Source organism: Felis catus, chromosome C1 (genome assembly GCF_018350175.1).
Source record: "Felis catus isolate Fca126 chromosome C1, F.catus_Fca126_mat1.0, whole genome shotgun sequence".
Lineage (NCBI taxonomy): Eukaryota > Metazoa > Chordata > Mammalia > Carnivora > Felidae > Felis > Felis catus.
In genome coordinates this window covers 181,991,633-182,019,628 of record NC_058375.1, presented here as the reverse complement: position 1 = coordinate 182,019,628, position 27,996 = coordinate 181,991,633, and the positions used below count along the sequence as shown (strand labels likewise).

Here is a 27,996-nt window from a genome sequence, read left to right as displayed (position 1 = left end):
CTATTTCTTGAATGTCATCAACAATTAAATCATATTGATTCTCTCATTTAAATGGTTCTGGGGCACCTGGGTGGCTGAGTCGGTTAAGTGTCCGACTTTGGCTCAGGTCATGATCTCATGGTTCATGGGTTTGAGCCCCCCTCTTCTGGCTCTGTGCTGACAGTTCAGAGCCTGGAGCCTGCTTTGGATTCTCTCGCTCTCACTCTCTGTCTGCCCCCACCCCACTCACACTCTCTCTCTCTCAAAAATAAATAATCATTAAAATTTTAAATAGTTCTCTTAATCACCTTATCTTTCCTATTCCTCATGACATGACTCTACTTCAAGCCCCCATCACCTCTCTTCTGACTCATTTCTCTCCGGCCACTCTCACCTTGGCATCCCTCCTACCAACACTCCATTCTTCACCCATCCACCTTTCCATACACCCTCTGAAAACCAAATGCTGTTAGGTTTCTTTCACTTTTGATCCTTTCCTAGTTCGTTCTACCATTCCTCAGATAATAATTCACTTGCACATCATCTTGATCAACCTTCCTTTGAAGACACTTAAATATGGCAATACCCTGAATAAAATATGGCAATTAAAATTAAATACACTATTTGGAATATGATATGAAAATACAGACGAAAAGTAGGGCTTATTTCCCACAGATTTATATAGCAACTGGAAATCACAAGGAATGAGTCATAGTTTTCACAGCTATTTTGTAGCTGGGCAAGAATTAGAATCACTCCCCCTGAGTCCCAGTTTAGAGCTCTGTTCTAAACCATATTTTGTCTCAAGGAAATATATACAAAATACATACATATACAAAATATATACATAAAAATGGCAAAGATCAAAGTCAGTGTTTCCTTAAACACACACCAACATCATAATTAAGCATGTGGCCAGAAAAAAATTTTTTTTTGAGTTTTGTATCTCAGAAAACGGAAGAAATCATTACAAAGTACTTACTCTTTGCTGCTTGTAGTGCTTAAACATTCTAATGCAGTGTTCAATGATAAATAACAAGTAAATGCCTCCTAGAGCGACAAGTCCTTTCAATACGGCATCATATTCCTCCAAAAACTTCTTAGATTCGTGTCCATGAGAATGTCCATGCCCATGTGCATGTTGATGACTATGATCATGTCCACCCTGAGACTATTAATAAGAATAACAAAAACTTCTAAACAAGTAATTAAAGATGCTTTTTAAAATTTTGAGACTACAATCTGCTAGGACACACAAAAAAATACCTTTCAATTTTTAAAGTGGTTCTCTAAATATTATCTCACATAAATATAAGTAGCCTTTTATTTAATTTTGCTGTCTGTATTCAGTGGCCTGGAAAGTATTACATTTCATGGTAACTCTAAAACAAAGACCACAAACTCAAACGGCTATAGGAGCTGACACACACTACAGTGAGAAAATCAAGCAGCATTAAAGTATTAGGAAGCATGGGTCCTTTTTGAACCAAAGTGAACATGACCCAGATGTCTAACATTCAGTAAAAACAAACTAATTCACCTGCCGGTCACAACCTGTGACTCCCTGTAATCTTTTTCTTAAACTGATTATATTTTTATGTTTTTCTCTTATAAATTAAAGAAGTGATGAGATGCTACCTGTACTTACAAACTGTGGAACATTATAAGTATATACTCACACATGTGTTTATTTTTCTACAGTTTAAAGCTTTAGCAAAAAATAAATTATAGAAATGGATACTTTTTAATTGTCAAACGTACAAGTTCCACAATAACAATCTTAAAAATTAGAGATCTGGTCTTAAGTATTTCCCTTCCTTATAACATTTATTTGTATTTTTTCTCCATCTGCTAGCAGCCAAGAGAAGAGATTTCTAAACTTCTCAAAGACGGTAAGGCCATTTAAAAAGGTAACAGCTTTACGTAATTAATACTTAAGAAAAAAATAAGTCAAATAGCACCTGAAGACTGTTCTCACTTCAATCAACTGTTCTTAATAGGCCCAGTTTTGAAATTTTGTGGCTATTCTTGATGATGGTAAAAAGGGAAAGCAAGGGGTAGGAATAAAGGAGGAAATCAGTAAATAACATAATGAATCAATTTTTAAAAATTTACATTCACAGTTTAAGATTTATTAATCAATTTTTTAAGGCAGTGTCATATGGTATTCCAGATACCAAATATGGAATTCTGAACCAATTCCTCTGAGTGAAGAAGGGGAAGAGGAGTATACAAAACACACAAGTAACAATTCTGGGAGTGCCTGGCTGGCTCAGTTGGTAGAGCATCCAACTCTTGATCTCTGGGTTGTGAGTTCAAGCCCCACGATAGGTGCAGAGATTACTTAAAAAATGCAAATCTGGGGGCGCCTGGGTGGCACAGTCGGTTAAGCGTCCGACTTCAGCCAGGTCACAATCTCGCGGTCCGTGAGTTCGAGCCCCGCGTCGGGCTCTGGGCTGATGGCTCAGAGCCTGGAGCCTGTTTCCGGTTCTGTGTCTGCCTCTCTCTCTGCCCCTCCCCCGTTCATGCTCTGTCTCTCTCTGTCCCAAAAATAAATAAACGTTGAAAAAAAAAATTTAAAAAAAAAATGCAAATGTTTCCCCAATACTCCAAAGGAGGTGGTAAGAATATTTAAAAAAAAAAAAACATTCAAACCTGTAATTTTACATTTGGAAAAGAAAAAGCCCCAGTGTTTTCATCATTTGAAGTAAAAGCAGTAACACTGTATAAAATACTAACTGATAACAGATTTTAAAAGGTTGCTAAGCATGGTACCAGAAGTGTGGGCATATGATACTATTAGAAGGGTCCTGAAATAGAGGAAAATAAGTGGTATTCCGGGAGAAAACATAAATGGCCCCATATGTAAGGAGCTAAAAGCCTATAACTGAAATTAGTTAACTAAATTACTGAATATGTCAGCCTATTCTTGATCAAATAAAGATACCTGGGGCACACTGACTATACAGCACAATCATAAGACCACTTCTACATTTCTCCTAATGGCTTTCTTGATATAGCATACAGATAAAAATCAATGAGTGGTGTATCTTTTTAAGTATTCATTTACAGAACTGCTAATAGAGCAATTTTTTGTAAATTTCAGCTCTACCCAGATTAAACTGACATATAAAACTGTATTTAAAGAGTACACTGTGGTGATTTGGTATGTATATGTTGTGGCAGGAAAAAGTAATACTGATGTAACCAATTTTTGTTGCTATATTAAAACCTAATGACTCAATTTACTTCAAAACTATTGCTATTAAAACTATGCAAATGGAAAAAATACTTCATCCTATAGGCAAATACAACAAATACTAGATTAGTGTACTATAGTTTGCTAATGAAGGACCTTTTTAGCTTAAATATTTTTATTTTTGTTTTGTTTTTTTAAAGATTAAAAAGATTTCTTACATGGGGCAGTAGATGAAGAAGGGCGTCTCCACTCATTGTTCCTACAGCTAGTGCAACAAGGAATGTGAGAAGAAATTTGAAGCATCCTTGGTTAATGATGGGAACCAAGATCACGCCTAGCAAGGAAAGCAGGCTAATGACAGTGATAGAAATGATACCACAAATCCATGCTGTAGGAAAGAAATTAATAGTCAACATTAATAAGACAATATAAGCCAAAAAGCTCTAAAGAACAATAAACTTAAGATAAATGAGTCATGGAAGATAGATTATCTTACCCTGACTATGCTTTTTAAGAAGTTTTACATTTTGGCACTGCTGTGTTTAAAAACAAAACAACCACATAACCCACCTGAACACTTTAAAAAAGAATTAAGAAGTTATAAATAGTACCTTCAGTAGCCCATCTTATTTAAATGGGATTTAAAATGACTTCAGGCTGTGATTCACTCTTAATATGTAGACTGTCAAAAAATTTTTACCAATGTATAAAGGCAGAGCCACAGCAATAAAACTATTCATTTAGAGAATACAATTATAAAACTCTCCTGTGAGCATTAGAGGAAGCTGAGTATCTAGTGTTATCTTTGTAAATCTTTTAATACAAAGTTTGAGAAACTTAACATACCAGTCCAAAATGGAAACATATTCATAAGAGATTAAAAAAAAAAAAAGGCCTTATTACTGGTACCATTTTTGCATTTCATTTCTTATTTTTACAAAGGATAATTCAATCCTGTCCCCTTGATACTATCTTTACACTCCATAAATAGTTCCAAATTCCCCTTGCTCCAATTTGGCTTTCTGTATCATTTTCTACTTTGTAAAAATTACACTATATAATTTTGGGGGATTTTGTTTTGTTTTGTTTTTTTAATTTTTTTTTCAACGTTTTATTTTATTTTTGGGACAGAGAGAGACAGAGCATGAACGGGGGAGGGGCAGAGAGAGAGGCAGACACAGAATCGGAAACAGGCTCCAGGCTCTGAGCCATCAGCCCAGAGCCCGACGCGGGGCTCGAACTCACGGACCGCAAGATCGTGACCTGGCTGAAGTCGGACACTTAACCGACTGTGCCACCCAGGCGCCCCGGGATTTTGTTTTTTAAAGTGTATTTACTTTGAGAGAGAGAGAGAGAGGGAGAGATAGCACAAGCAAGGGGGGAGGGGCAGAGAGAGGGAGAAGGAGAGAGAGAATCCCAGGCAGGCTCCTCACTGACAGTGTGGGATGCAGGCCTTGAACTCACAAACCACGAGGTCGGATGCTTCATCAACTGAGCCACCCAAAGGCCCCTCACTATGTAACCTTGATTGAACCAGAGCACAAGAGAAATGTTTTCACAACAGGATTTGTGAAAAACAGAAGTGTGATGGAAAAGGGGAATTCTGTCCACATTTCTTTATCGAGGCTATTCATACATAGCTTAGATACCAGAAATAACTGCCAGTGGTTCAGGGGATGGGGCATGTTCATTTAAAAAGTGAGATTATTTTCAATTGGTGGCCTAAAGTGAAATAGAAATGTTCTGGCCTAAAAGTTCCGTTTAATTTTTATCTATAGAAAATTTCACTCAATAATAACTTGGTAAAGTTTTTCATCCAAAATGCTATTTTTTCTCATCAAACCCAATAAGACTATAATCTGAGAAATTTTACGTTAAGTGTTATAGTAAGGGAACAATGGAAAATGTATTTCTTCAACAAGGTAAAAAAAATTTCAAAGACAAAGAGAAGTAAGGATAGGTAAGGAAATGAAACTTTACTTCACCCACTAAGTGCTGAGATTTATCAATTCAACTGTGTTTATACGTTGGACATTTTAGTCACAATATCCAATAACATTAATACTATAAGCTAATTCCATGCTAAGGTAGCTCACAGGATTAAAACAACAGGTCATCTACTACTAATGGAAGTTCTGTGATTTATTCTATATCTAACAGATAATTTCTGATATAAACACGGGTAATCTAAAGGTCCAAAAGAAGATAGAAACACACAGCCAGAATTTGCATTTAGAGGCTTTAATCCTTGCAAAGATTTGGGAACAAGGAAGAAAGAGGCAAAGGGAAAAGATTCATTATGAAGGCAACATTGTTAGTGAAACCAAAAGATAAGAACAACTATGGTTGGGACTATAAGGCACAAGGAGCTAAGGTCAAAAAACTCTATTCTAGAAAGAAAAATATAAGGTCAAAATGTTGACTTAATAATGATGACCAAGTTAGTTTATCTCTGTGCCCCAAGCACAGGCAGGAATAATAAAGTCAGTGGGAGAGCCTGAGGAAATAGGTTGGAGTAAGGTGGCCATAGGTCTAAATTCAGGGAGCCAATAAAAGTTATTGGCCAACTAAACCAATAAAGGAGTGTCAAAATTACCACAGCTCTGTAGTTTCAATCATAGTAATGGGGAAAAAATGGACAAAAGATACTTGTAGTAACTAAATGGGACAAATTGAGGCTGGTAACAAATACATTAACCTGAAGATAATATGTCTCCTATATTAATATACAATTCTCCCTTCCCAAATATGTTTTTTTCTTACTTGGACAGTAATTAAATTTAGAAGCACTTTATCTCAAAACAATCAATATAAAAGCAACTTCAATTAAGAATTTAAAGAAAAACAGTACTAAAAATGACTTAAAAAAGCCAGTAATTCATATTCCATGATACTCTGTATATACTGATATATATGCATAGGTATAGCCAAAGCTATAGATGAGACCCAAATATAGTATAAAGAGTAAACAAATTTGCTAATTTCTCATATTAAAAATTTGTATTCATCAGAATTATTTTGCAAATGATGCACTGGAATTAAGCACCAAAGCTGTCCAAATGAAGTATTTCTTACTTTTATTCCTATGTCCCAATGTCCAAGAAAATTCATATAATCTATAGATTAAGATGCTAAATTTACTCAAAATCTAGTTGGGTAACTGTTATTTAACCTGATCTTTCCTTTTTTATTTTTTTTTTAGGGTAATATTATATTCTACACTGGGAAATATACATTCATTCATTTTTGGATTTGCCCTTTAAGATACTTGCAATAGAAATTAAATTTCTAAATCTTATTATAAGGAGTATACCATTAATTTACTGTAACAGACATTTGAGATGGTTAACAATTTACACAAAATAATTTAACAAACTAATAAAATATTAGCATTAGGATCATATTTGAACATTTGAGCTTATTAGATTACAGAATTCAAGACCCTAGGAGAGCCTGGGTGGTGCAGTCAGTTAAGCGTCCGACTCCTGATTTCAGCTCAGGTCACAACCTCACGGTTTTTGAGTTCAAGCCCCGCATTGGGTCCCACACTGACCATGCAGAGCCTTCTTGGGATTCTCTCTCTCTGCCCCACCCATGCACATACATGCACTTCTCTTTCTCTCAAAATAAATAAACTTAAAAAAAAAAAAGAATCTAAGACTCTATTAAACCATTATATATTCTTATAAGCATATTTATAAAAATCTAATCATTAAAGAGAGATGAGAGAAAATGTGATTCTAGTTCCTAATCACAAAAATTATATCTGAAAATGAACATTATTCTAAGCAAGTATTTCCTTTCTAAAATTCCCGTATTAACTCCTGGCTAAGGGTGTTCTGAATGCGAAGAAAAGTCCTAAAAGAGTCCATGAAACCATAAATATTTTGCAATGCTCTGAGGTGACTTACAATTTCAAATGGCTTTTGGTTAATTAGCTAAAAACCAAATTACCAAACGACAAATCAACCAAAATTGAATCCAGTGAAAATCAATGTGCCAATATGATAGGTGAGCTAAATATATCGTCACTTAACACCAATCACAGACAGACTGACACATTAGTCAAGTGCTTACACAAATAGTTGGGGGAGGGTCTGAGTGTGAGAGTGTGTATGAGTTCACATGTGCACAAATGAGTACATATCACATATTACACACTCCCAGGTATAATTTCTTATGTATCAGCTCTGAAATCATCTTTCTCATCCACCTGAGAAAGCAAATCTGTGAACTAAGACATACTTGAAAGAGAGAAGCCAGTCATTATTAGAAAATCTTTAGCATTTCTGATATTTGACATCTGAAACTCAGAAAATACAAGAAAACATAAGCCCACAAAGGAGAAAGCCTTACATAAATCAATCCAGCATCAGAGCCCAACTTCCGGTGTGCCATCGTGGTTCTATCTTTAAGGGAATGCCATTTACTTAAAAGAAAATGTGAATGATGCCACTTGGAGTCAGTGCAATGGTATCACATTGAGCTTGGCCAGTGGCCCCTCCAAAAGAAGTTGATACACACACACGCACACACACACACTTTAAAAAATAAATAATACAAATGCTTTTGGTTTTCTGGTCACTTGGCCAAATGATCGTCAATAATTGGTTACTGACCAACAACAAAAGCCAAGAATCAGAAAAAGACTAAGCTCTTATATTAAAGTTAAATAATCTGTATAACTCTGAACACCTTATATAACTTTTCTGAAATTAAGAGTTCTCTCATTTTTCCAACTAGAGGAAATAGATTTAGTATGCATGCTGCCTTCAAAAGATTTAATGGATCCTATAACTTCTCATAACATATTTTGTATAAAACACAGAGCACAACTGGGACTATCATAATTATTCTTCCATATATACATTGCCTGTATTGACAGAGTTGGAAATTATTAAAACCATTTTCAAAGATGTCTATTATTCTGCCACTTTACAAGGAGAATTATCTTTCCAATTCCTTGATTACCAGTAAGCTACTTTAACTGGCACTGTAATTGCTATCTTCATACTATATAGCTAGAAAGGACTTTAATAATCTACACTAGTATAACTCAAACTGTGTTCATCTAATTCTCAGAGGTATTCCAAGGGGAAGGAGAGGAAAATTTAATAATCAAAAAGATTTGGTAATACTTGGTTAAACAAGTTCCCTCAAAGCCTCCACCAGTTTAATAAGCAATATGAATCTCTGCAAGGGGAATACAATGTGCGGCATTTTTCTAACTCACTTGATCATGGAACCTATTAGTATATCTCAATGAACCAGGATCCTACAAAACAGGATTTGGAAAATGCTAATGTAGACCAGTGTCATTCTACTTTACAGATTTACATACTGAGGCAGAGAGATGTTAAATGTTAAATAATGTGAATTCACACCTACTAGAATGGCTGTTAAAAAAAAGAAAATCACTTGTTGGCAAAGATGTGGAGAAACCGGAACCCTGGTACACTGCTGGTGGGAACGTAAAATGGCACGGTCACTGTAGAAAAGGTTTGGTAATTCCTCAAAAAACTAAATGGAATCACCTTATGACCCAGGAATCCCACTCCTACGTATATACCCCCAAACAACTGAAAGGGGAGACTTCGATACTTGTATGCCTGCGTTCATTACAGCATTACTCAAATAGCCAAAAGGTAGAAACAACCAAGTGCCCATCAATGCATGAATGGATTAACAAAATGTGGTATATACATGCCATGGAGTATTATTACTCAGCCATAAAAAGGAATCAAGTTTCAATATATGATACAATATGGATGAACCTTGAAAACTATGCAGAGCGAAATATACCAGACACAAAAAGACAACTATGGTATGATTCTACTTACCTAGAATAGCCAATTCAGAAACAAAAAAGACAAGAAGTTACCAAAGGCTGAGATTAAGAGGAAATGATGATTTGTTGCTTAATGGTTACACAGTTTCTATTTGGGGTGATAAAGATTTTTTTTAGGGTGCCTGTGTGGCTCAGTCAGTTAAGCAACCGACTCTTGATTTTGGCTCAGGTCATGATCTCACAGATTTGTGAGTTCACACCCTGCTTGCAATTCTGTCTCCCTCTCTCTCTGCTCCTCCCTTGCTCACATGTGCTCTCTCTCAAAAATAAATGAACTTAAGGAAAAAACAATTTTTTTAATAGATAGCCTGGCTGGCTCAGTTGGTGGAGTGTGTGACTCTTGATCTCAGGGTTGTGAGTTTGAGTTGGGTACAGAGAATTACTTAAAAACAAAATCTTTAAAAAAATAGTTTGATGGCTGCACAACATTGTGAATGTAATAATCGCCACTGATGTGTACACATCAATGGTTAAAATGGCAAATCTTATACATATTTTAACATAATAAAAATGATTAAATAGCTAGCTAAAACGGCAAAGTAAAAACTAAACCAAAACTCCTGTTAATCCACTGTTTTCTCCTAAATTAAACTACAGTATTTTCAGTGAATTCTTGGCCCAGTCATTTATTACTTATGTATTTACTTCACAGAGGTGGTTCCTCATAAAGGAGAGTAAGAAAAATAAGTCTAAACATGAAAGTAAGAAGAAATACTAATTCTATTAACTCAAGTGGCAATCCATCTTTCAAAATTTGAACAAATTGGGATGGGGGAGGGACAAAGGATTACCACAAAACAAATAACATAAAATCATCAGAATATACTTTTGTTTATTTCAGTGTTACCTAAAAATACATATGAGAGTAAGGTTAAAATATTTATGTCCCATCCAACATAAATTATCACTTAGGTTTCTTATTTCCTAAGAAATAAGGGCTAAGAAGCTATATTTTCCGTTTCAGATAAATTAGAAATTTTCTAGGTATTTTCTATACATTGCAATTATTCCATCATTCCTATTTCATTAGCAAAACCACCTGCTATCTCTCACAAGTGTATGTTATAGATACATGTTTTCTTATACTGATTTACTGTTCATTTTCTATAAGTAATTTTAGGGGTGCCTGGGTGGCTCAGTCAGTTAAGCATCTAACTTCAGCTCAGGTCATGATCTTACGGTTCATGAGCTTGAGCCCCACAGCAGGCTCTGGGCTGACACTCAGAGCCTGGAGCCTGCTTTGGATTCTGTGTCTCCTTCTCTCTCTGGCCCTCCTCCACTCAGGTTCTCTCTCTCTCTCTCAAAAATAAATAAACATTAAACAAATTTTAAAAAATTTTTTTAAAAAGTAATTTTAGCTTTCCAGCACTAAAATTTTAAGTAATAGTCTCTTTACAACTTGTAACTCTTCTTCGAGGACAATTACAATCCTTTTGACCTATGAGAAGTAAAATTGTTTTCATTTTATTGTACTTGAAATATTTTCCCATGCTATTTATAAACACTTATTTTTAGAATTTGTAACATTTATATTTAAGCTTACATAAATGCTACCGTAATTTCCTATGTATAGAAAAAAAGCAGGTAATAAAATTTTTCTGATTTCTAACCAAATTATTGTACTTTTAAAATTACAACTTGTTTATTAATATACAACCCCCAAAACAATAACAAAAACCAAACAATAAAAGGCATCTTTTCTAAAACTTAGGCCAACCAATGAAACACAAACTATTAAATACAACCAGCAAATGTTTCCTTTATCTGTACCCAAGATACCATATACAATAAAAAACGTTAAATGTCTGAAACAAGCTTCACTTATTCTGCAAATTAGGTTGCTTAAAACGTTAAAGGTCTTCAAGCTTAGTTATTCACCAACTCCCTTTCTCATTATCTAGAGAGAAAATGCATTCTTTTAAAAAGAAGCGCTCATCTGTGGAAACTTCCTAATTAACTCGATTCAAAGCATGTGCAAGATGGCAGTTTTCTACAATTTCAGCATTTTAATTGGCAGAAAATGCTTAGCGGCCTATTCACAACCCCCCTTGGTAATTAAGCTAGGGTCAACTCTATGACTAAATGAGCCAATCTTGTGAAACAAACGATTTCCACCATACACAGTATATGGCATACTTGGTTTACAGCAGTCTTTGAACAGTAATGAGGTGGTCGCTGTGTCACTATGGGAGATTTATATAGAACAAGTTAACCTTTCTTAATAGTGCAGCAGTCATTAAAAATAATTACTAGCAGGGCATTCTTTCTAACAATTATTAACATCTATCAGGACATAGTTAATTCAAGCTTCATTTCTGACAGTGCTAATAACCACCTGCAAACGACTAATCAATATTCACTATTAGTTATGTATTTGCTTTCAAAGCTAGTATTATTTCCTCTAAGGCTTTTCAGATTGAATAAACTATAATTTTCAATATTATGATGGTCAAGCATCTGTCAATACCATTGTTAAAATATGTCAATATTATAACAAAAATTTAAGTCATAATCCAGAGTTGATGTAATAACAACTAGAATTTCTTAGAAGCCTTAAAAATAAAAAAAATTAAAAAGGCTATTCGTTTTAACTCTAGATGTGACAATCTTGTCAGTCTGTGTTTTTCCATGTAAAGAACAAAGTGTTTTATTTTATTTTATTTTTTTTTTTAATTTTTTTTTCAATGTTTATTTATTTTTGGGACAGAGAGAGACAGAGCATGAATGGGGGAGGGGCAGAGAGAGAGGGAGACACAGAATCGGAAACAGGCTCCAGGCTCTGAGCCATCAGCCCAGAGCCTGACGCGGGGCTCTAACTCACGGACCGCGAGATCGTGACCTGGCCGAAGTCGGACGCTTAACCGACTGCGCCACCCAGGCGCCCCCAAAGTGTTTTATTTTTAACGTAAGTCAAATAATCTCAGGCCTAGCTTCTCCTTTCCCCCTGCCTCATTGAGAATTTATAAGCACCTGTGAGAGACTGTGGTTCTCATCTACAATGGTCACTGAACATGTAATGAAGCCAGCAAAGGGAACATATTTTATCTGTCCGAAGACCAGAATTGAGAGCTACTAGGTGGACTTTCTCTGCCTTAATGACTGGGTATTACCTAACAAGACTATTATTCTTGGGTGTTTTTGTTTTACTAATCTATACTTACAGCAATACTTACTTATACAAATACCTCTACCACTTTCTTGTCTATCTATGTCTGCACTACCTGTCAAAACACTACCAAATATAACTAAATTTAACTCTCTTTATCTTCCTGTCACACTTTTGCTAGCAAAGCAGACTTAAGAACCTTTTTAGCAGAAGCAGTGGGGACGGGTACAGCAGTTACAATTACAAGCTTTAGGTGGAGAATACTCTAGTTCATATCACGGTTCTGCTACCTGGCAGCTATGTGACTTTGGGCAAGTTACTTCATTTCTCAAAGCCTCCATTCCAGCAAATAGGAACAAAAAAGTTCCCATCTCATGGGTTTAACAAATTAAATATCCTTGTAAAAGTATTTAGAACAGTACATGGTAAGGTTCTAATAAAGACTATAATGATTATCTATTCTCAAGTTATTTTCCTATTGCAAAGAAATTACCAATAGGTAGGTACCTATGAGACTTATTTTGTTATGTATTGAGAGCATTTTCTTTTACTTGAACTCTTTCAAGCTATAAGGAATATCTATCTCTATCCCAAATAAAACTCTTATATATATATGGAATGTGATATTCTTAAACATGTCTACCATACTCTTGTGCTATGAAAAAATTTTAAATTCTGCGTTTTCCACCTTTTATCTTATCAGAATTTCTTTTTTGGCCCACATTCACATATATTAATTTAATTTATTCTCTTTCATTACAATGCAACAGTGCCACTCCATCTTTGGCATTTCAGCCAGAACTGCCTTCATCGTGATTTTGCACGATAAAGTTCATGAGAATTCCACTCATTCTGAGAAGGCTGTATTATCAAAGTCCACTAGGCTGATAGACAAATGACCCTTGAACACTGTGGGGTTGGGGACAAACCCCTGCCTCTGCATGTGTAGCCAAAAATCCAAGTGTAACTTTTAACTCCCCCCAAATTTAACTATTAACAACCTACTCTTGATGGAAAACCTTCCCATTAACGTAAACAACACATATTTTGTATAAGTGTTACATATCGTATTCTTGCAATACCTGACTTTTCCTGAATTTCTTCAGTATTTCTAGGCTACCCAGTTCATCTGTGAGGTTTTTTTTTGTTGCAAACCTCCAAGAGATTTTCTAATTTATTTATTGAAAAATATCCGCATACAAGTATACACATGCAGTTCAAATCTGTGTTGTTCAAAGGTCAACTGTAGTCATAAAATGATCTTCAAAGACTCATTTTCAACAAGTGTCTTTCCTCAGTTCTAACTGAAAGCTTACAGATTAATATTAAGTAATTTATTCAATCAATATATCAGCACTTTTTGTTCAAAGTAGCCTTTACCTACTTAGGCTTTAGAGATGCTTGAGATAAAAGACCTGGTCACTTCCTTTAAGTAGCTGAAGTCCACAACAAAAACAGATAACAAATCCAATTATTAAAATCCCTCAAGCTCTGTATGATAATGGAGATATCCAGAGAGTGTCAAGGAAGGGGATTTAATTAAGCCTAGGATAGTAAATAGGTTATCCCAGAGGGTCTAACCCTTGAGCTGAATTTTTGACAAATCATAGTAGTCCCTCTAGTAGAAAGGTTTAGAAGGTGAAAAGGCAGAGATAAAAGAGGGAAAAAGAGTATAATCTGTCATTAGGAGTTTGTTATGGTTAAGGCTGAAAGGATATAAACGAATGATCAGGGGACCCAGGCTGGCTCAGTCAGTAGAGCACTCAAGTCTTGATCTCAGGGTCATGAGTTTGAACCCCACATTGGGTGTAGAAGAGCTTACTAAAAAAGAATGGTAAGGGTAAGGATGGAGAGGTAGGTAGGCAGGAATCCTATCCTGGAAAGCCTGACTGGCCAAGTAAAGGACTCTGAAATTTGAACAATACAGCATAATGCAGTTTGCTAAAATATAGGAGAAAAAAATAAAACTAGCACATCACATCAAATCTATGTTTTCTAGGGGCGCCTGAGTGGCTCAGTCGGCTAGGTGTCTGACTCTCCATTTCAGCTCAGGTCGTGAACTCACAGTTTGTGAAGTGTGAGCCCCGCACTAGGCTCCATGCTGTTAGTGTGGAGTCTGGTTGGGATTCTCTCTCCTCTCCCTCTCTCTACCTGCCCCTCTCTCCAAAAAAAAAAAAAAAAAAAAAAAAAAAAAAATCCATGTTCTCATAGACATTATTGCTTATAACAAAAAGATATAAAGAAAAATATTAGAGATCTAATGAAAAATATTGAACAGTGTAAAGATCTATGACAAAAATCATAAAAGCGATAATCAGAATTAACTAAATCTGGTAGATAATAGCATAGTTATTAACTGACCAAAGGATTTATCAGACAAACCTTAGTGTTGGTGGGATCTAACATTTATTAGGCCTAGGAAATGCGGGCAGATTACTAAATTTGTCTATACCACAGTTTCCATATCTGCAAGAACAAGAATCATGTAACAGCTCCCTCGTATAATAATGTAACAGATTATTGTTAAAATTTAATGGGGGGGGGGGGGGGAAAGCATGTGAAACACTCAGCACATGGATAGTAAAATGATTAAATACCCTCGGCTTGAATCCCAGTACTATCAGGGATTAGCTCTGAGACTGTGGGAAAGTTATAAGAACATTCTCCACCTTATAAAACTGCTGTTGAGGAGAAGTCATTAACTTTTACTTACCACTTAACACTACAATACTGTTTGTTAACAAAAGTATGTTAACTATCACTAAAAAGAAAAAGTCTATGTCAGACAATTTCATTTGTATTCTAGAAAGGGACGGTTATGAAGTTATTTCAACAATTCAATCAAGAACCAAGAAGGACCTGAACAAAAGTTATAATGGAGTAGACAGAGTTGGAAGGTATTTAAGAGAAGATTCAATTGGACTTGACAACTGATTATATAAAGGAAACAAAACAAAAACCATATGGGAAAAATTTCAAAGACTTTCAGATTTTATCAAAAAACAACTGTTACAGTTTTAGGGATTCAGTAAGAGGAACAAACTTTTCATGGAGTAGAAACTTTGGAAATCTCAAGTGGGAGGTACCTGTGAACATCAAGGTGGAGCTATTTAGCCAACCTAATATGGTTTGAAAAAAGCCTAGATGGGGTGCCTGGGTGGCTCAGTCAGTTAACAGACTGACTCCTGTTCAGGCCATAATCTCATGGCTCGTGAGTTTGAGCCCCACATCGGCCCTGTGCCGACAGATCAGAGCCTGGAGCCTGCTTCAGATTCTGTGTCTCCCTCTCCCTCTCTCTCTCTCTCTCCTGCTTGCTCAATCTCTCTCTCTCAAAAATAAATAAACATTTTTTAAAAATCTAGAAAGAATTTTAACAATAGTTTCGGTCTTTTGTTGAAGGTCTCTATAAAACTGCCCATGATGAATTCATGTGCCAATCACTGGCACTTCTGAAACATTCAGAGAGTTTAACCACACTGGCTTCCCTTTGTATTTCCTTATAAACTTAATGTTGGCTTTTTATCAGAGGCCCTCAACTCTGCTAAAAACTATAACACCAAATCACTTTAATTAGTGGCCCCAATATTTACATTTGCCCATGAAGAAGAATCCATTTTATCGCAAACCTACAATCTCCTTTTTACTCTAGTTCTCTATCCATAGCAAACATTCCTCCATAATACCAGAAAGGGACAAGTAAGCTGTATTGTGCCTCTTGTCTATCCCCAATCCTTTCTAAATGCTCATATCTAAGCCTGACTAAAACACCGAAAGTCACCCAAAGGAAGACAATTTGGAATTACAGTACTAATTCAATTACATTAAAAAAATAAGTAGAGAGACTATTTTGAGGGAAAAAAAACTTAAATCTTTCTTACCTGATGCCCCTATATTTGCCTTATCTTCAGGAACCTGATTTTTATCTTTATTTAAATCTTCAACTAAAAGTTTGTCAAAATGCTCAATACAAAGTCTGCTGTCGATTTGATACAATAAAGCAGGGCAAAGGTATGTAAATAAATCAGGTGAGATCGGAGAATTGGCACCATGACCATAGTATTTTAACAACTGAGTGACGTTCAAACACTGCAAGGGAATTGATAAAACAAATTAAGTAAGAGTACTTTAAGAAGATTAAGCAGAAAAAGAAATTACTATGTAATGAAAAATATTCTAAATATTATTTGAAAATAATCTGTAATACAGATAACTATTACAAATAAAGGTTTCTTTTAAGGATTTATGATGGAAATACATTGAACTTCATTACCCAAGACTTTATGGACTTTAGCCATTTTTCCACTCTAATACATGAAGATAATGACTTTCTTGGTAACTGATAAAAATCACTCACAACTATATTCGTAAGGGGTGAGAAGAAAAATCACTTTCCTATTCAAAGTGAAATCATCAATCATTTGTCAAATGGACACAAAGTACTTTAATAAATTTATATTAAAATATATCAGTCTAGCCTAAATGCTAAAAGTAGAAGACAAGAGAAGGCAGCTTCATCCACCAGTACTTTTAAGGGCAAAACAAAGCAGACAACACATAGCAAACAAGTTTGGACCTATCATATGCAAAATATCTAAAATGAAGGCAAAGCAGGTGGTGGTGCTTTCTCTTTTTTCCCCGACACATAATACACTTCAGTTGTATGCTTGTTACTGACTTGCTACCTCATTATATGATTTTTTTTATGGTATAAAAAACAAAATCAAAACACACAAACAAAAAAATGCTTCTTCTCAGGTCTTAATGTGAGATACTACTCTATCTACTAATTCCCAACATGCATCAGACCTGTGAAGATACAAAACAACATGTTTGACTGATGCAGACCCCACAAGTCTGGTAGAAAGAATATGATAATGTCTGGTTATTATCAACAAAAGATTCTAAGATATTATCTAAAGTAATAAATAAATAAAAGCACTTCTTTACAAATACACTAAGATTTTAAAATATAAGTGACTTTATTTATTTATTTTTAAATAGAAGTGATTTTAAAATCAGTGTTTATAACTGCTAAAATCAATATCTGATTATCCAGGGAAGAAACACAAAGATATTTCCGTAGATGCAAAACATATTTCATAATAGAAACAGAAACAGCAAAGGGTAGGGTCATTTTCCATATTAAATGGTGCTGCTTTTTACACATATGAGCAACAAATAAATTCAACTTTATTAATTGAATAAATTAATAAAAATAAATTTTCTCAACTTTATTAAGAATAAAGAGTACTAAAAATTAAACAAAAATGTTGATATACCTTTAATGAAACAAAATGTGTATGAGGCAAATAGTTAAAAAAAAATCAGGAAGGAACAAATCAAACATGAAAGTATTCAAAAGAACAGAATATTTTAAAGGAAAACATAACCATCCCATTACTAGTGGACTTTCCTGTTATTTTATCTTTTTGCATTCACCCTAAATCTGTCAAAGGGCATGGGAGAAGATTAATTTTAAGGCAGTAGGCCCTCTGTATCATAAAGTGACATACAGAAAACAAACCTACCATATATACAAAATACCTGACTTTGGAGCTACATCAATGACAGGGAACCATTCTGTAGTTAATTCATTGTTAATGATTATGTAAAGAAAATGCCTAGTCACTTTCCAATAGGACAGGTTGAACACAAGAGGCTTAATTTTCAAATATCTAGAAACCAACTAACAATAACAAAATGAAAACTTGGGAAGTCAAAACAAGTCATAAGAAAGTAAAATAATGAATATGAGTTCTAACAACCTCTGAACATTTACATTTGAGGGACCCGTTTCTGAGACTAACACAAGTGAAAATCCAGATAAAAATCTTTAATCTGATTTTAGGATCTTAAAGTATTTTGTTCAGAAACATTATCTGGAAATAAGTTTGAATACGATTGACTATTCTCCACTGTTACTTCGCTTTTTACCTAAAATAGTCCACAATTATCTGAGAATTATGGAGCAACCATCTCTTCACACCTACCTCATGCTGACGGTCATCTTCATTATGATCTTTGTGGGTAGCAGCTGAATAAATTGCACTTTTTTTAACATGTGGTGCTTCTCGCTTCCTAGTATGTCGAAGTTCACCTTCATTATCAGGATTAAGATCTTGGTGTCCATGACCAGGATCGTGACCATTATGTTCCGGAAGGCGTACGTGAGAATGACCTGGGTTATGTACACGATCAGGTTTGTGGACCCGATTATGTTCATACTGTTCACCCTGATCATGGTTGGGGGGAAAACCTGGTGTAATAACCTCAGAATTTTCATTACTTTTCTTCCCTTTTCTCTTCCTTTTTCCTTTTGGTAGCTTACTTTCAGATTGTTCCTGTGTTTTATTGGTCTCTGTTGAAGGTTCATGGCTAGGCTCCCCACGCTCACTGTGAGCAATGGAATCATTGGGAAAATGGCGAGTGGTGTTATGATCTAGGTGGTGATGCAAACAATGGTGATGACATAAGCGATGATTACGGTCATGTGTATGTTTATCATCAGATTTGACAGATACTTCAATTGTCTCTTTCTCTGGATCACACTTATGGTTTCTTTTTGTGGATACACTAGTCACAGTTTGATTTTCTGAACTTAAATGATTGTGGGAATGCTGGTGGTTATGGGAGTGAAAATGCTTTCCCTCTTGAACTGCCAAAATATCTAAGTGAGAAACATGATCGTGGCCAAGATCCTCATGATTAATCTCAACAACTTTTATCTCTCCAAGGCCCAAGTTTGTTAAAAGTTTCTCCAGACCAAAAAAGGATAATCTTCCATTTTCACCATAACGGTCAAAAAGTTTTTCAATGTAATATTTTTTTTCATTTTCAGCATCCAGCACTGAAAATTTGCTTGACTCCGATTCTGTCATCCCACGACGATGTCTGTGATGTTCTTCAGAACCATGGTCATGTTCTTCATGGCAATGGTTGCAGTGATGGAAAATAAATGTCAGCAAACAAATGAGGCAAAATTTTGTGTGCATATGTACCTTCATTTCTATTTTTCCTAAAGGGATTTAAAAAGAGAGGCAAGTATTCATACTTAGTTCACATACTTAGTTATTCATAGTTCATACTTAGACACATTCAAAATAATCATAAACTCTCCAGAAATTGCTAATCCACTAGATAAATGTTTTACCACATTTCTTTCATGACTATAAATCATTCTTTCCTTCTTCAATTCCCTATAAAAATGGCCCCTTTTATCAAATGTGTACAACCCTTCAAATTAGTACAAATTGCTCAAGACTCCATCTATAAGACAATTCTGACTCCCTTTAAGCACAACATGTAAGAGTCTACTATATATTTATACAGAAACTGTTGGCTTCCTTCTTATCTGGTCCTTTACAAAAGTTTGCTAATCTCTGTTCTTGAGGTCCTGGGCAGTACAATAAGAAGATGAAATAAAATGATAAAATGTATAAAAACCAGAAAGATGGGCGCCTGGGTGGCTCAGTCAGGTAAGCATCCGACTCTTGGTTTTGGCTCAGGTCATGATCTCACAGGTTCCTCCATTTGAGACCCACATCAGGCTCTGTGCTGACAGTGCAGAGAATGCTTGGGACTCTCTCCCCCTCACTTTATGCCCCTCCCCTGCTAGTGCTCTCTCTCTCTTTCTCTCAGAAAGAAAGAAAGAAAGAAAGAAAGAAAGAAAGAAAGAAAGAAAGAAAGAAAGAAAGAAGTCATTATTCACAAATTATAGGATTGGATATATAAAAAATCCAAAAGAATCTATAAAAATTAATAAGCCAATTCAGTATAATTGCCATATATAAAGACAATAACCTAAAATCAATTTTACTTCTATACACTAGCAATAATGAGAAATTAAAATTAGAAAACAGTATCATTTACAGTACCAAATGACTAGGAATAAATCTAGCAAAAGATGTGCAAGACCTTTACATAAATGAAAGATCACATATTACTGAGACAAGTGAAAGACCTAAATAAATGGCTATATCATATTCATGACTGGATGTTATATAGAGACAAAGTAATGTCAAAATCCCAAAGGAAACTGAAAATTGATGAGGTACTTTTTATAGTTATGTGGAAATAGTAAAGTCCAAGAATGACCAAGACATTCATGAAGAACAAGAACACTTACTCTATCAGCAACTAAAGACAGTGTGGCATTTGAAGGAAGAACAAACAAATAAATATACCTAACAAACAAAGAACAATCTAAAAATAATAAAGATTCTTTCTTCCTTGATGCTTGGTCAACTCGATTTCCATTTGAAAGAAAAAATAAAACTTGACCCCTACTTCACACTATATGTAAAATCAATTCAGACAGATTATAAACCTAAACCTCAAACAATAAATGTTAAAGCAATAGAGTGCCCAGAACTGTGCTGTTCTATATGGTAGCTACTACCCACAGATGGCTACTTACATTTAAACTACCTACAATTAAAAATCCAGCTTCTCAGGGGCACCTGGGTGGTTAAGTCAGTTAAGTGTCCAACTCTTGGCGTCAGCTCAGGTCATGATCTCCTGGTTCGTGGGTTCAAGCCCCAAGTCAGGCTCTGTGCTGACGGTGCACAGCCTGCTTGGGATTCTCTCTATCCCTCCCCTGCTCACACTTTCTGTCTCTCAAATACAAAAAAAAAAAAAAAAAAAAAAAAATTCAGCTTCTCAATCACCCTCACTACACTTTCAATGCTCAATGGACACTTTCAGCTTATGGCTACTATACTGGACAGTATAGATATAGAACATGTCCATCATCACAGAAAGTTCTATTCGATAGCACACTTCTAGAACATAGAAATGCAATGTGAGTCAATTATGTAATTTTAAAATTTTCTAGAAAAAGCAGGTCATTTCCATATTTAACTCCCTATATATGCAAAATGTGATCATTTCAACATGTAATAAATATAAAAACTATTAATTTGATTTTGATATTCTTTTTTAATACTATGTTCATTGAAATCCAGCATGCACTTTACACTTACAGAACATCTTTACTCAGACTAGCCACACCTCAAGTGTTCAATAACCACATGTGGCTACTGCCTACTGTCCTGAAAAGTGTACAACTAGAACATTTATTCAGCAAACTACCATTAAGACCTTCAAGATAGAGGACAAAACTTAAGAGACTCTTAAGCATGGAGAACAGAGAGTTACTGGAGAGACTGTGGAAGCAGGGATGGGCTAAATGGGTAGGGGCATTAAGGAATCCACTCCTGAAATCATTGTTGCACTATATGTTAACTAATTTGGATGTAAATTAAAAAAATAAAATTAAAAAAAACCTGTAGACTATGTTAGCAGGTAGTAAGGAAACTGAAGAGCAGAGCAGGGTAAGGGCATAAGGAGTGCATGTGGGGGCAGGGATGGCCGCCAGTTTTGATATGGTAATCCAGGGGCCAGATGGAGAACGTAGCATTACTAAATTGAGATCATACTGTTTTACAGGCTCTTTCTTCCACTTATTAAATGGTATTTCCCCATGCCATTAAATATTCTTTTGCAATATATATACTAAAAAAAAAGACCTTCAGGATAGAACATAAAAAACATTATAAAGGGAAAAACAATAAAGTATAGTACAATTAAAATTAAGGTCTGTTCATCAAGAGATTTCATCAAGAGATGAAAAATGGCAAGCCACAGATCTGTAAAAAAAAAAAAAAGGGGGGGGGGAGGGAGGTGCTTGGCTGGATCAGATGGTAGAACATGCAATTCTTGATATTGGGGTTGTGGGTTTGAGCCCCATGTTGGGCATAAAGATTACTTAAAAATAAAATCTTAATAATAAAAAAAGGCAAGTCACAGATCGAGAAAAGATTATCACCATGTTACCAGTCAAGAATATATAAGGAATTTCCACAAGGCAACGTGAAAATTATGTGACAATCCAATGGAAAAATAGGCAGGAAGTCTGAACAGGCATTTTGTAAGAAGACAGCCAAATTACTAAGCATATGAAAAGATTCTCAACTTCAGTAGTTATCAGAGAAATACAAATGAAAATCACACTTGGGTATTACTATATACCCACCAGAATGAATAAAATACAAATGGTGTAGGTAATGCACTGCTGGTGGGACTAACCATACATTGGTATCTTTTGGAAAAATGTTTGACAGATCCCCCAGAAGTTAAACATAAGCATATCCACTCACACAGCAATTCTACTCCTGGGTATATGTTCAACAGAAATGCATACACAGTGACACCAAAAGACATGAACATGAAAATTAACACAATCATCATTTATCATAGCTTAAAACACACAAAAAAAGGCCAAATGTTCATCAACAGAATAATCTTTCAACAGAATACTATACAGGAATGAAAATGAAATTACAGCTTCACACATTAACACAAATAAATCTCACAAACATGAGATTGTACAAAAGATGGCAATCACTAAAGAGACCGTAGTGTATAATTCTATTTATATAAAGTTAAAAATGAGTAAAACTAAACCAAGATAATGACTTTTTTTTTCCTTAGAGATTTTACTCTGAAGTAATCTCTATACCCAACATGGGCCTGAACTCAGAACCCTGAGATCAAGAGATGCATGCTCTACCGACTAAGCCAGCTAAGGTACCCCAACGATGACTTTTTGAAAGGTAGGTAGAGGGCAATAATTGGAATTGGAAAGCGAGGTAACTGAGTAATGGTTACACAAATATGTTTACTTTGTGATAATTCATTGTATTTATACTCTGTGTACTTTTCTATATACATAATGTATTTAAATGAAAAAGCTTTCTGGGGCGCTGGGTGGCTCAGTCGGCTGAGCGTCCAACCTCAGCTCAGGTCAGGATCTCGCAGTTTGTGAGTTCGAGCCCCGTGTCGGGCTCTGTGCTGACAGCTCAGAGCCTGGAGCCTGCTTCCGATTCTGTATATCCCTCTCTCTGCCCCTTCCCCGCTCATGCTGTCTGTCTCTCAAAAAAAATGAATAAATGTTAAAAAATAAATAAATAAAAAAGAACTACCTTAAGACAGGATGCTTTGGTTATAAATAATAGAACACTAAAGGAAAATTTCACATAAAAAGCTGGGAGAAATGGGTGGTTCCAGAATTATTGCATGATCAAAAACTCAGGCTCTCAGGTTTGTCCCTGCAGTCTCAAGGAACTGCTATTGCTACAATCATTCTAACCTTGTACAACTATATTCAAAACTAGACGATTTCTCTTCATGTCTCTTCTTACCCAGGGAGAAAAATCTTTCCCTAAAGTCTATCCCAGATTTCTCTTTCCATATATTTGAACAGGACTGTACAACATACCCATGCCAAAACCTGTAACTGGTAAAGGAAGAAATTACTATGATTGACTTAGACAAACATATTCATTCCCTTAGGAATGGAAAGATCTCTCTCTCCTGCATATGAGAGGAAGTGCCCACAGAACATGGGGACTTAACAGCAGGTTTAAAAGAAGGTAAAATAAAGAATGGCAGTCAATTATGTAATCATTAGTGCCTGCCACAAACCTACATGCCCATCAGTGGAAGAACAGATGAAATAAATGTGGTATATTTATGTCATTAAAACTTACACTGCAGTTATAAATGTACGAACATGAAGGAATATATAACATGCACAAATCCCAGCAACAATTTATAAATTACAAAAAGATACATGTCCTATCACTTAAACACAATTAAAAACATGCATAACATCTTACTTTTAGGGTGTATATATACAGGTACCAAGAACCTATCATGGGGATGATTACACTCTGGAATGGTTACTTTTCAGGAAGAGGAGGGGAGTCAAATGCACTGCATCACATCTGCAGTTTTAGTTCTTAAGAAGGGAGGAGGGGGCCTGAAACACTGTCACAAAACACTTATTATTTGTCAGAGCAGCATAATGGGATTCAGGTGATATTCTTCAATGTGGTCTTAAGTTTGAAAAGATTTCACATAACTTCTCTCCATGTAATCAAAGTATGGTTGTAGGAGCAGAAGTAGCATCACGGTCACCTTGGAACTTGTTAGAAATGTTAATCCTTGCACCCTACACAGACCTACTCAATCAGGAACTCTGAAGGTAGGGATCAGCAATGTTTTATCCAGTCAATGAGTCAGATGGCTAAGGCTTGAGAACTACAATCAATATAAATAAATCAAACATTCCCATTTATTTAATATGATACTTCAGTCAAATGAATGTTAGTTTCCCAAATAAATTAGATAGAATTATGTGACAGATGTGGCTTAAGAATTTTAAAAAACAATTAGCCTATAATGTTTTTTAACTGCCAAACTACATTGTTTGATTTTTTATTTTTTTTTAAACTTTTTTTTTTCAACGTTTATTTATTTTTGGGACAGAGAGAGACAGAGCATGAACGGGGGAAGGGGCAGAGAGAGAGGGAGACACAGAATCGGAAACAGGCTCCAGGCTCTGAGCCATCAGCCCAGAGCCCGACGCCGGGCTCGAACCCACGGACCGCGAGATTGTGACTTGGCTGAAGTCGGACGCCCAACCGACTGCGCCACCCAGGCGCCCCGATTTTTTATTTTTTAATCCAAACACATCAGTTTCTCATATAGTCTCATGGATAAAATCACCATTTAAAATATATTAATTTTACTTGTGCACTAATGAAAAGGCATGAGTAATGAAGACAATCACTATTAAGCAGAAAGAGGACAGTTATACTCCCTGCAGTTTACTTTGATTTTCCACTAGAAGATGCTAGTGAAAGAGGACATTTTTAGTCAACGTTGCTCCATTCATCAGATATGTAAATGCCTTGTGGTTTATTCAGTGCATATTATCTCTGTCAACAGGTACCAGTGGTGGGAATAAAACCTACATGTATTCTGATCAGGCAACGTCAAATAAATGACTCCATGTGTCGCTAAACAAGCTCGTATGCCCAAAGCACAGCAAAGCCAATCACTGAAACAAGTATACAGCAAGGAAAGGGTTTATTTGAGAAGCAAACAAGGAGACAAGAAGATGGGAGAGCAAGCCTCAAGTCTGCTGGACATTCAGGGATGTTTAAAGGCAAACAAAAAAAGGTCTGGGTAAAAAGCTGCAGCTGCACTTACTAGTCCTGTTAACCTATGGTTACTTGTTTCAACCCCATTGTCTTTTTACCATTCCTCGTTCTCAAGGGAACTAGGACCACGACCACACTAGTTATTTCTAACTGAAATGTGGCAAAGACTGGAGTTAGTAGACTAGAACCTTTCCGCACTCATTTAGAAATATTCTTTAGTTCCAACATTCCAACTGAAACCCAACATTCTGCATTACCAAGACTTTTTGTACTTTGGTTCCCCTAGCAACATATTCCTATCCACATACAAAATGTAACCTAGGGATGCACAAAGCACTCCTGTTAATTCAGGAGGATCAATAATTTCATTCTGCAGACTCACTAAAGGTATCATTTGAAACCAAGAAGTATGGTTAATTGAATGACTTGATGAACCTGACTCTAAGTTGATGGAGAGCGTCAAATTACATGAAAGGAGCAAAGAAAGGTTAGTTATAGGCATTATTACTAGGTTGCTGTGGTGGTACTCTGTGCTGGGTTCAGGATGATATAGCCAACAGTGAGAAAGACTGCCAGCCTTGACCAACGTCGGAGAAATCCTAATGGTGGAATTATCTTTCCAAGCTTGAGAGGTTGCAAACACTTGAAAATACAAAATACTGATAACCAAATGTCCTAAATAGTAGTTTTAGGTCTTTCAGAGGCTCAATGATCCAAGGAGCGTTCTTTTCAATGTTCTCCTTGCCAACAGGGTATAGGGAACCTGTGGATTCTTATGGAACCAGCTTCACTTGAGTGATAAATACATGGCTTAACTCCCTTTAGTTTCACTGAAGAATGGATGGTCAACAGCACTGCAGAAGGTCCTGTCCAACAAGGTCCTCTGAGTGCTTCTCTTTAATAACACCAAGTCTCCAGGTATCACGTGGTATAAGTGAACATCTGTGGGGTACACATCAACCTGCTGGAAGCAAACTTATGTATATCAGTTAAGTATTTCCCAAATATTGAACATACCTGATAGTATCCATAGTGCTCCCATCAGGAACTCTTAAGTCATAAAAAGGATGTAGAAAGGGTCTTCCATACAACATTTCATAGGGGCTTAAGCCAAGCTTATTGCTAGGGGCCACTCTTACCCAAAGCAGGGCAACCCACAAGACTTTTTCCCCAAGTTGAATTGGTTTCTCTGCAAATTTTTGCCAAGGTTCTTTTAAGCATACGGTTCATTTTTCTGTTTTCCCAGCTGATTTTCTGTTTCTGCATGAAGCATGTAATTTTCATTATTTAATGCCCAGGGCACTGGACACTGCTTATGTGACTTTCACCACAAATACCACTCCATTGTCGCTCTAAATTGTTAGCAGCAATCCAAATCTAGAAATGATTTTGTTTAGCAGTGTTTTGGTAACTTCTGATGCCTTCTCTGAATGGCATGGAGAAGTTCAACTCAACTTGTAAAAGGTGCCTACAAATATTAGCAAATATCAAAAATCACTTGTTGTTTGTAGTATCATAGTAAAGTCTACCTGCCAGTCTTCTTTAGGTTTGATAACTCTAAGTGGTACACCTTTTAGAAATGGTGGGGGCCCAGTCTTATGATTGTTTCATCACAAATGTCACATTTCGGACTTTTTGATGGTTCTCTAAAGACTGGGACCCACAATGTACTTCTGGATCCACTGAAAAGTAACAATCTCACCCATGTGGGGTGCTTTGGTGAATATGACTATTTTTTCCATGAGATGTTCTGGGATAAGGATTATCTCCTGTTCATTGTCTTTCCAGCTGGCTTTAGGGCCAGTAATGTGTCCAAAATCCCATTCTCCACCTCTTTTAGGTCTTCAGAAGAGTACTGGGGTTGATACTTAGTTAAGTCTATGTCTCGTACTAAAGCCATTACAGAGGGTTTTGGAATCTTTCTGAGGTGCCAGCTTGGCAGCTTGCCAGCTTGGCAGCCCACCTGTTCCCTTGAGCAATCAAGCAGTCTAATTTTTGGTGATCTTGGCAATGAATAATAGCTGATAGGTTACCACTGCATCCAGTGTTCTTCTTTATCCTTGATCCATAAAACTGCTTCTGTGAACATCTTAAGATCTGGATGTTCCAACAGCAGATCTGTCAAATGAGGACAGCTGGGATAAACTTGCTCAATTATCTGTATATCTCTGGTGACCTGAGTGGCCCATACAGCAACAGGCATGAAGACTGTCTAAACATGAGCTGTTGTGGCAATTTTTTCTGAAGTATACCTCAAAGTGTCTAGCCTCAGTTTGCAGGGCTTCGGAAAAAAAGGGCAGTTTTAGTTCTCAATAATTCCAAGTGAAGAGAAAAGGAGAAAATTAGAAATGTTAGTTTGGAGGGTCCTAGCCAGACATTTGAGAAAAACAGAAGAATTCAGGATCCAGACCAGTTTTATAGGAAAACAACAAAGATAGTTAATCAGAACTGGAATCTAACATCTACCAAGGTGCACTACTGAAACATAACTTCTCTCTAAAGTCACCCTCATCTCCACAAAAAACAATGCAGTTTTCTCACTAGTTCTGGGAATTCTTGGTTTAATTTTATGATTAAACCATTGTAATGACAAATTAGGTATTTGTCATTACAATGCAATTAACAAGGAAATCCTGGGACACTTCGGTAATTAAAATTACAAGTGATGACATTATATGAGGATATATGAAAACATTCACTAGGAATTTTACATAATTTCTGGAACAACTATAGCATTTACCTATACAATATAACCTAAAAAGGTTTATCATCTTCTTTGATAATGCTTCTCATGTAATTTGATATACCAAATAAACTAGACTCATTAGTCAAAAAGACTTCATTTAGAAGTTGAATT

General features: G+C 35.8%; 1 protein-coding gene across 4 annotated transcripts in view; it reads right to left on the bottom strand.

Moving 5' to 3' along the window:
• Nucleotides 1–27,996, bottom strand: part of SLC39A10 (solute carrier family 39 member 10) — a 145,122-nt gene that overhangs the window by 23,704 nt on the left and 93,422 nt on the right. For all 4 annotated transcript variants that reach the window (XM_011285442.3, XM_003990987.5, XM_019838398.2 and 1 more), the window contains 4 exons: nucleotides 18,123–19,147; nucleotides 16,011–16,218; nucleotides 3,397–3,566; nucleotides 962–1,150 (listed from right to left, as the gene is read on the bottom strand). In XM_011285442.3, coding sequence (XP_011283744.1) covers nucleotides 962–1,150; nucleotides 3,397–3,566; nucleotides 16,011–16,218; nucleotides 18,123–19,136 — 1,581 coding nt within the window. In that variant the 5' untranslated portion in view covers nucleotides 19,137–19,147. The remainder of the gene's footprint in view (nucleotides 1–961; nucleotides 1,151–3,396; nucleotides 3,567–16,010; nucleotides 16,219–18,122; nucleotides 19,148–27,996) is intronic.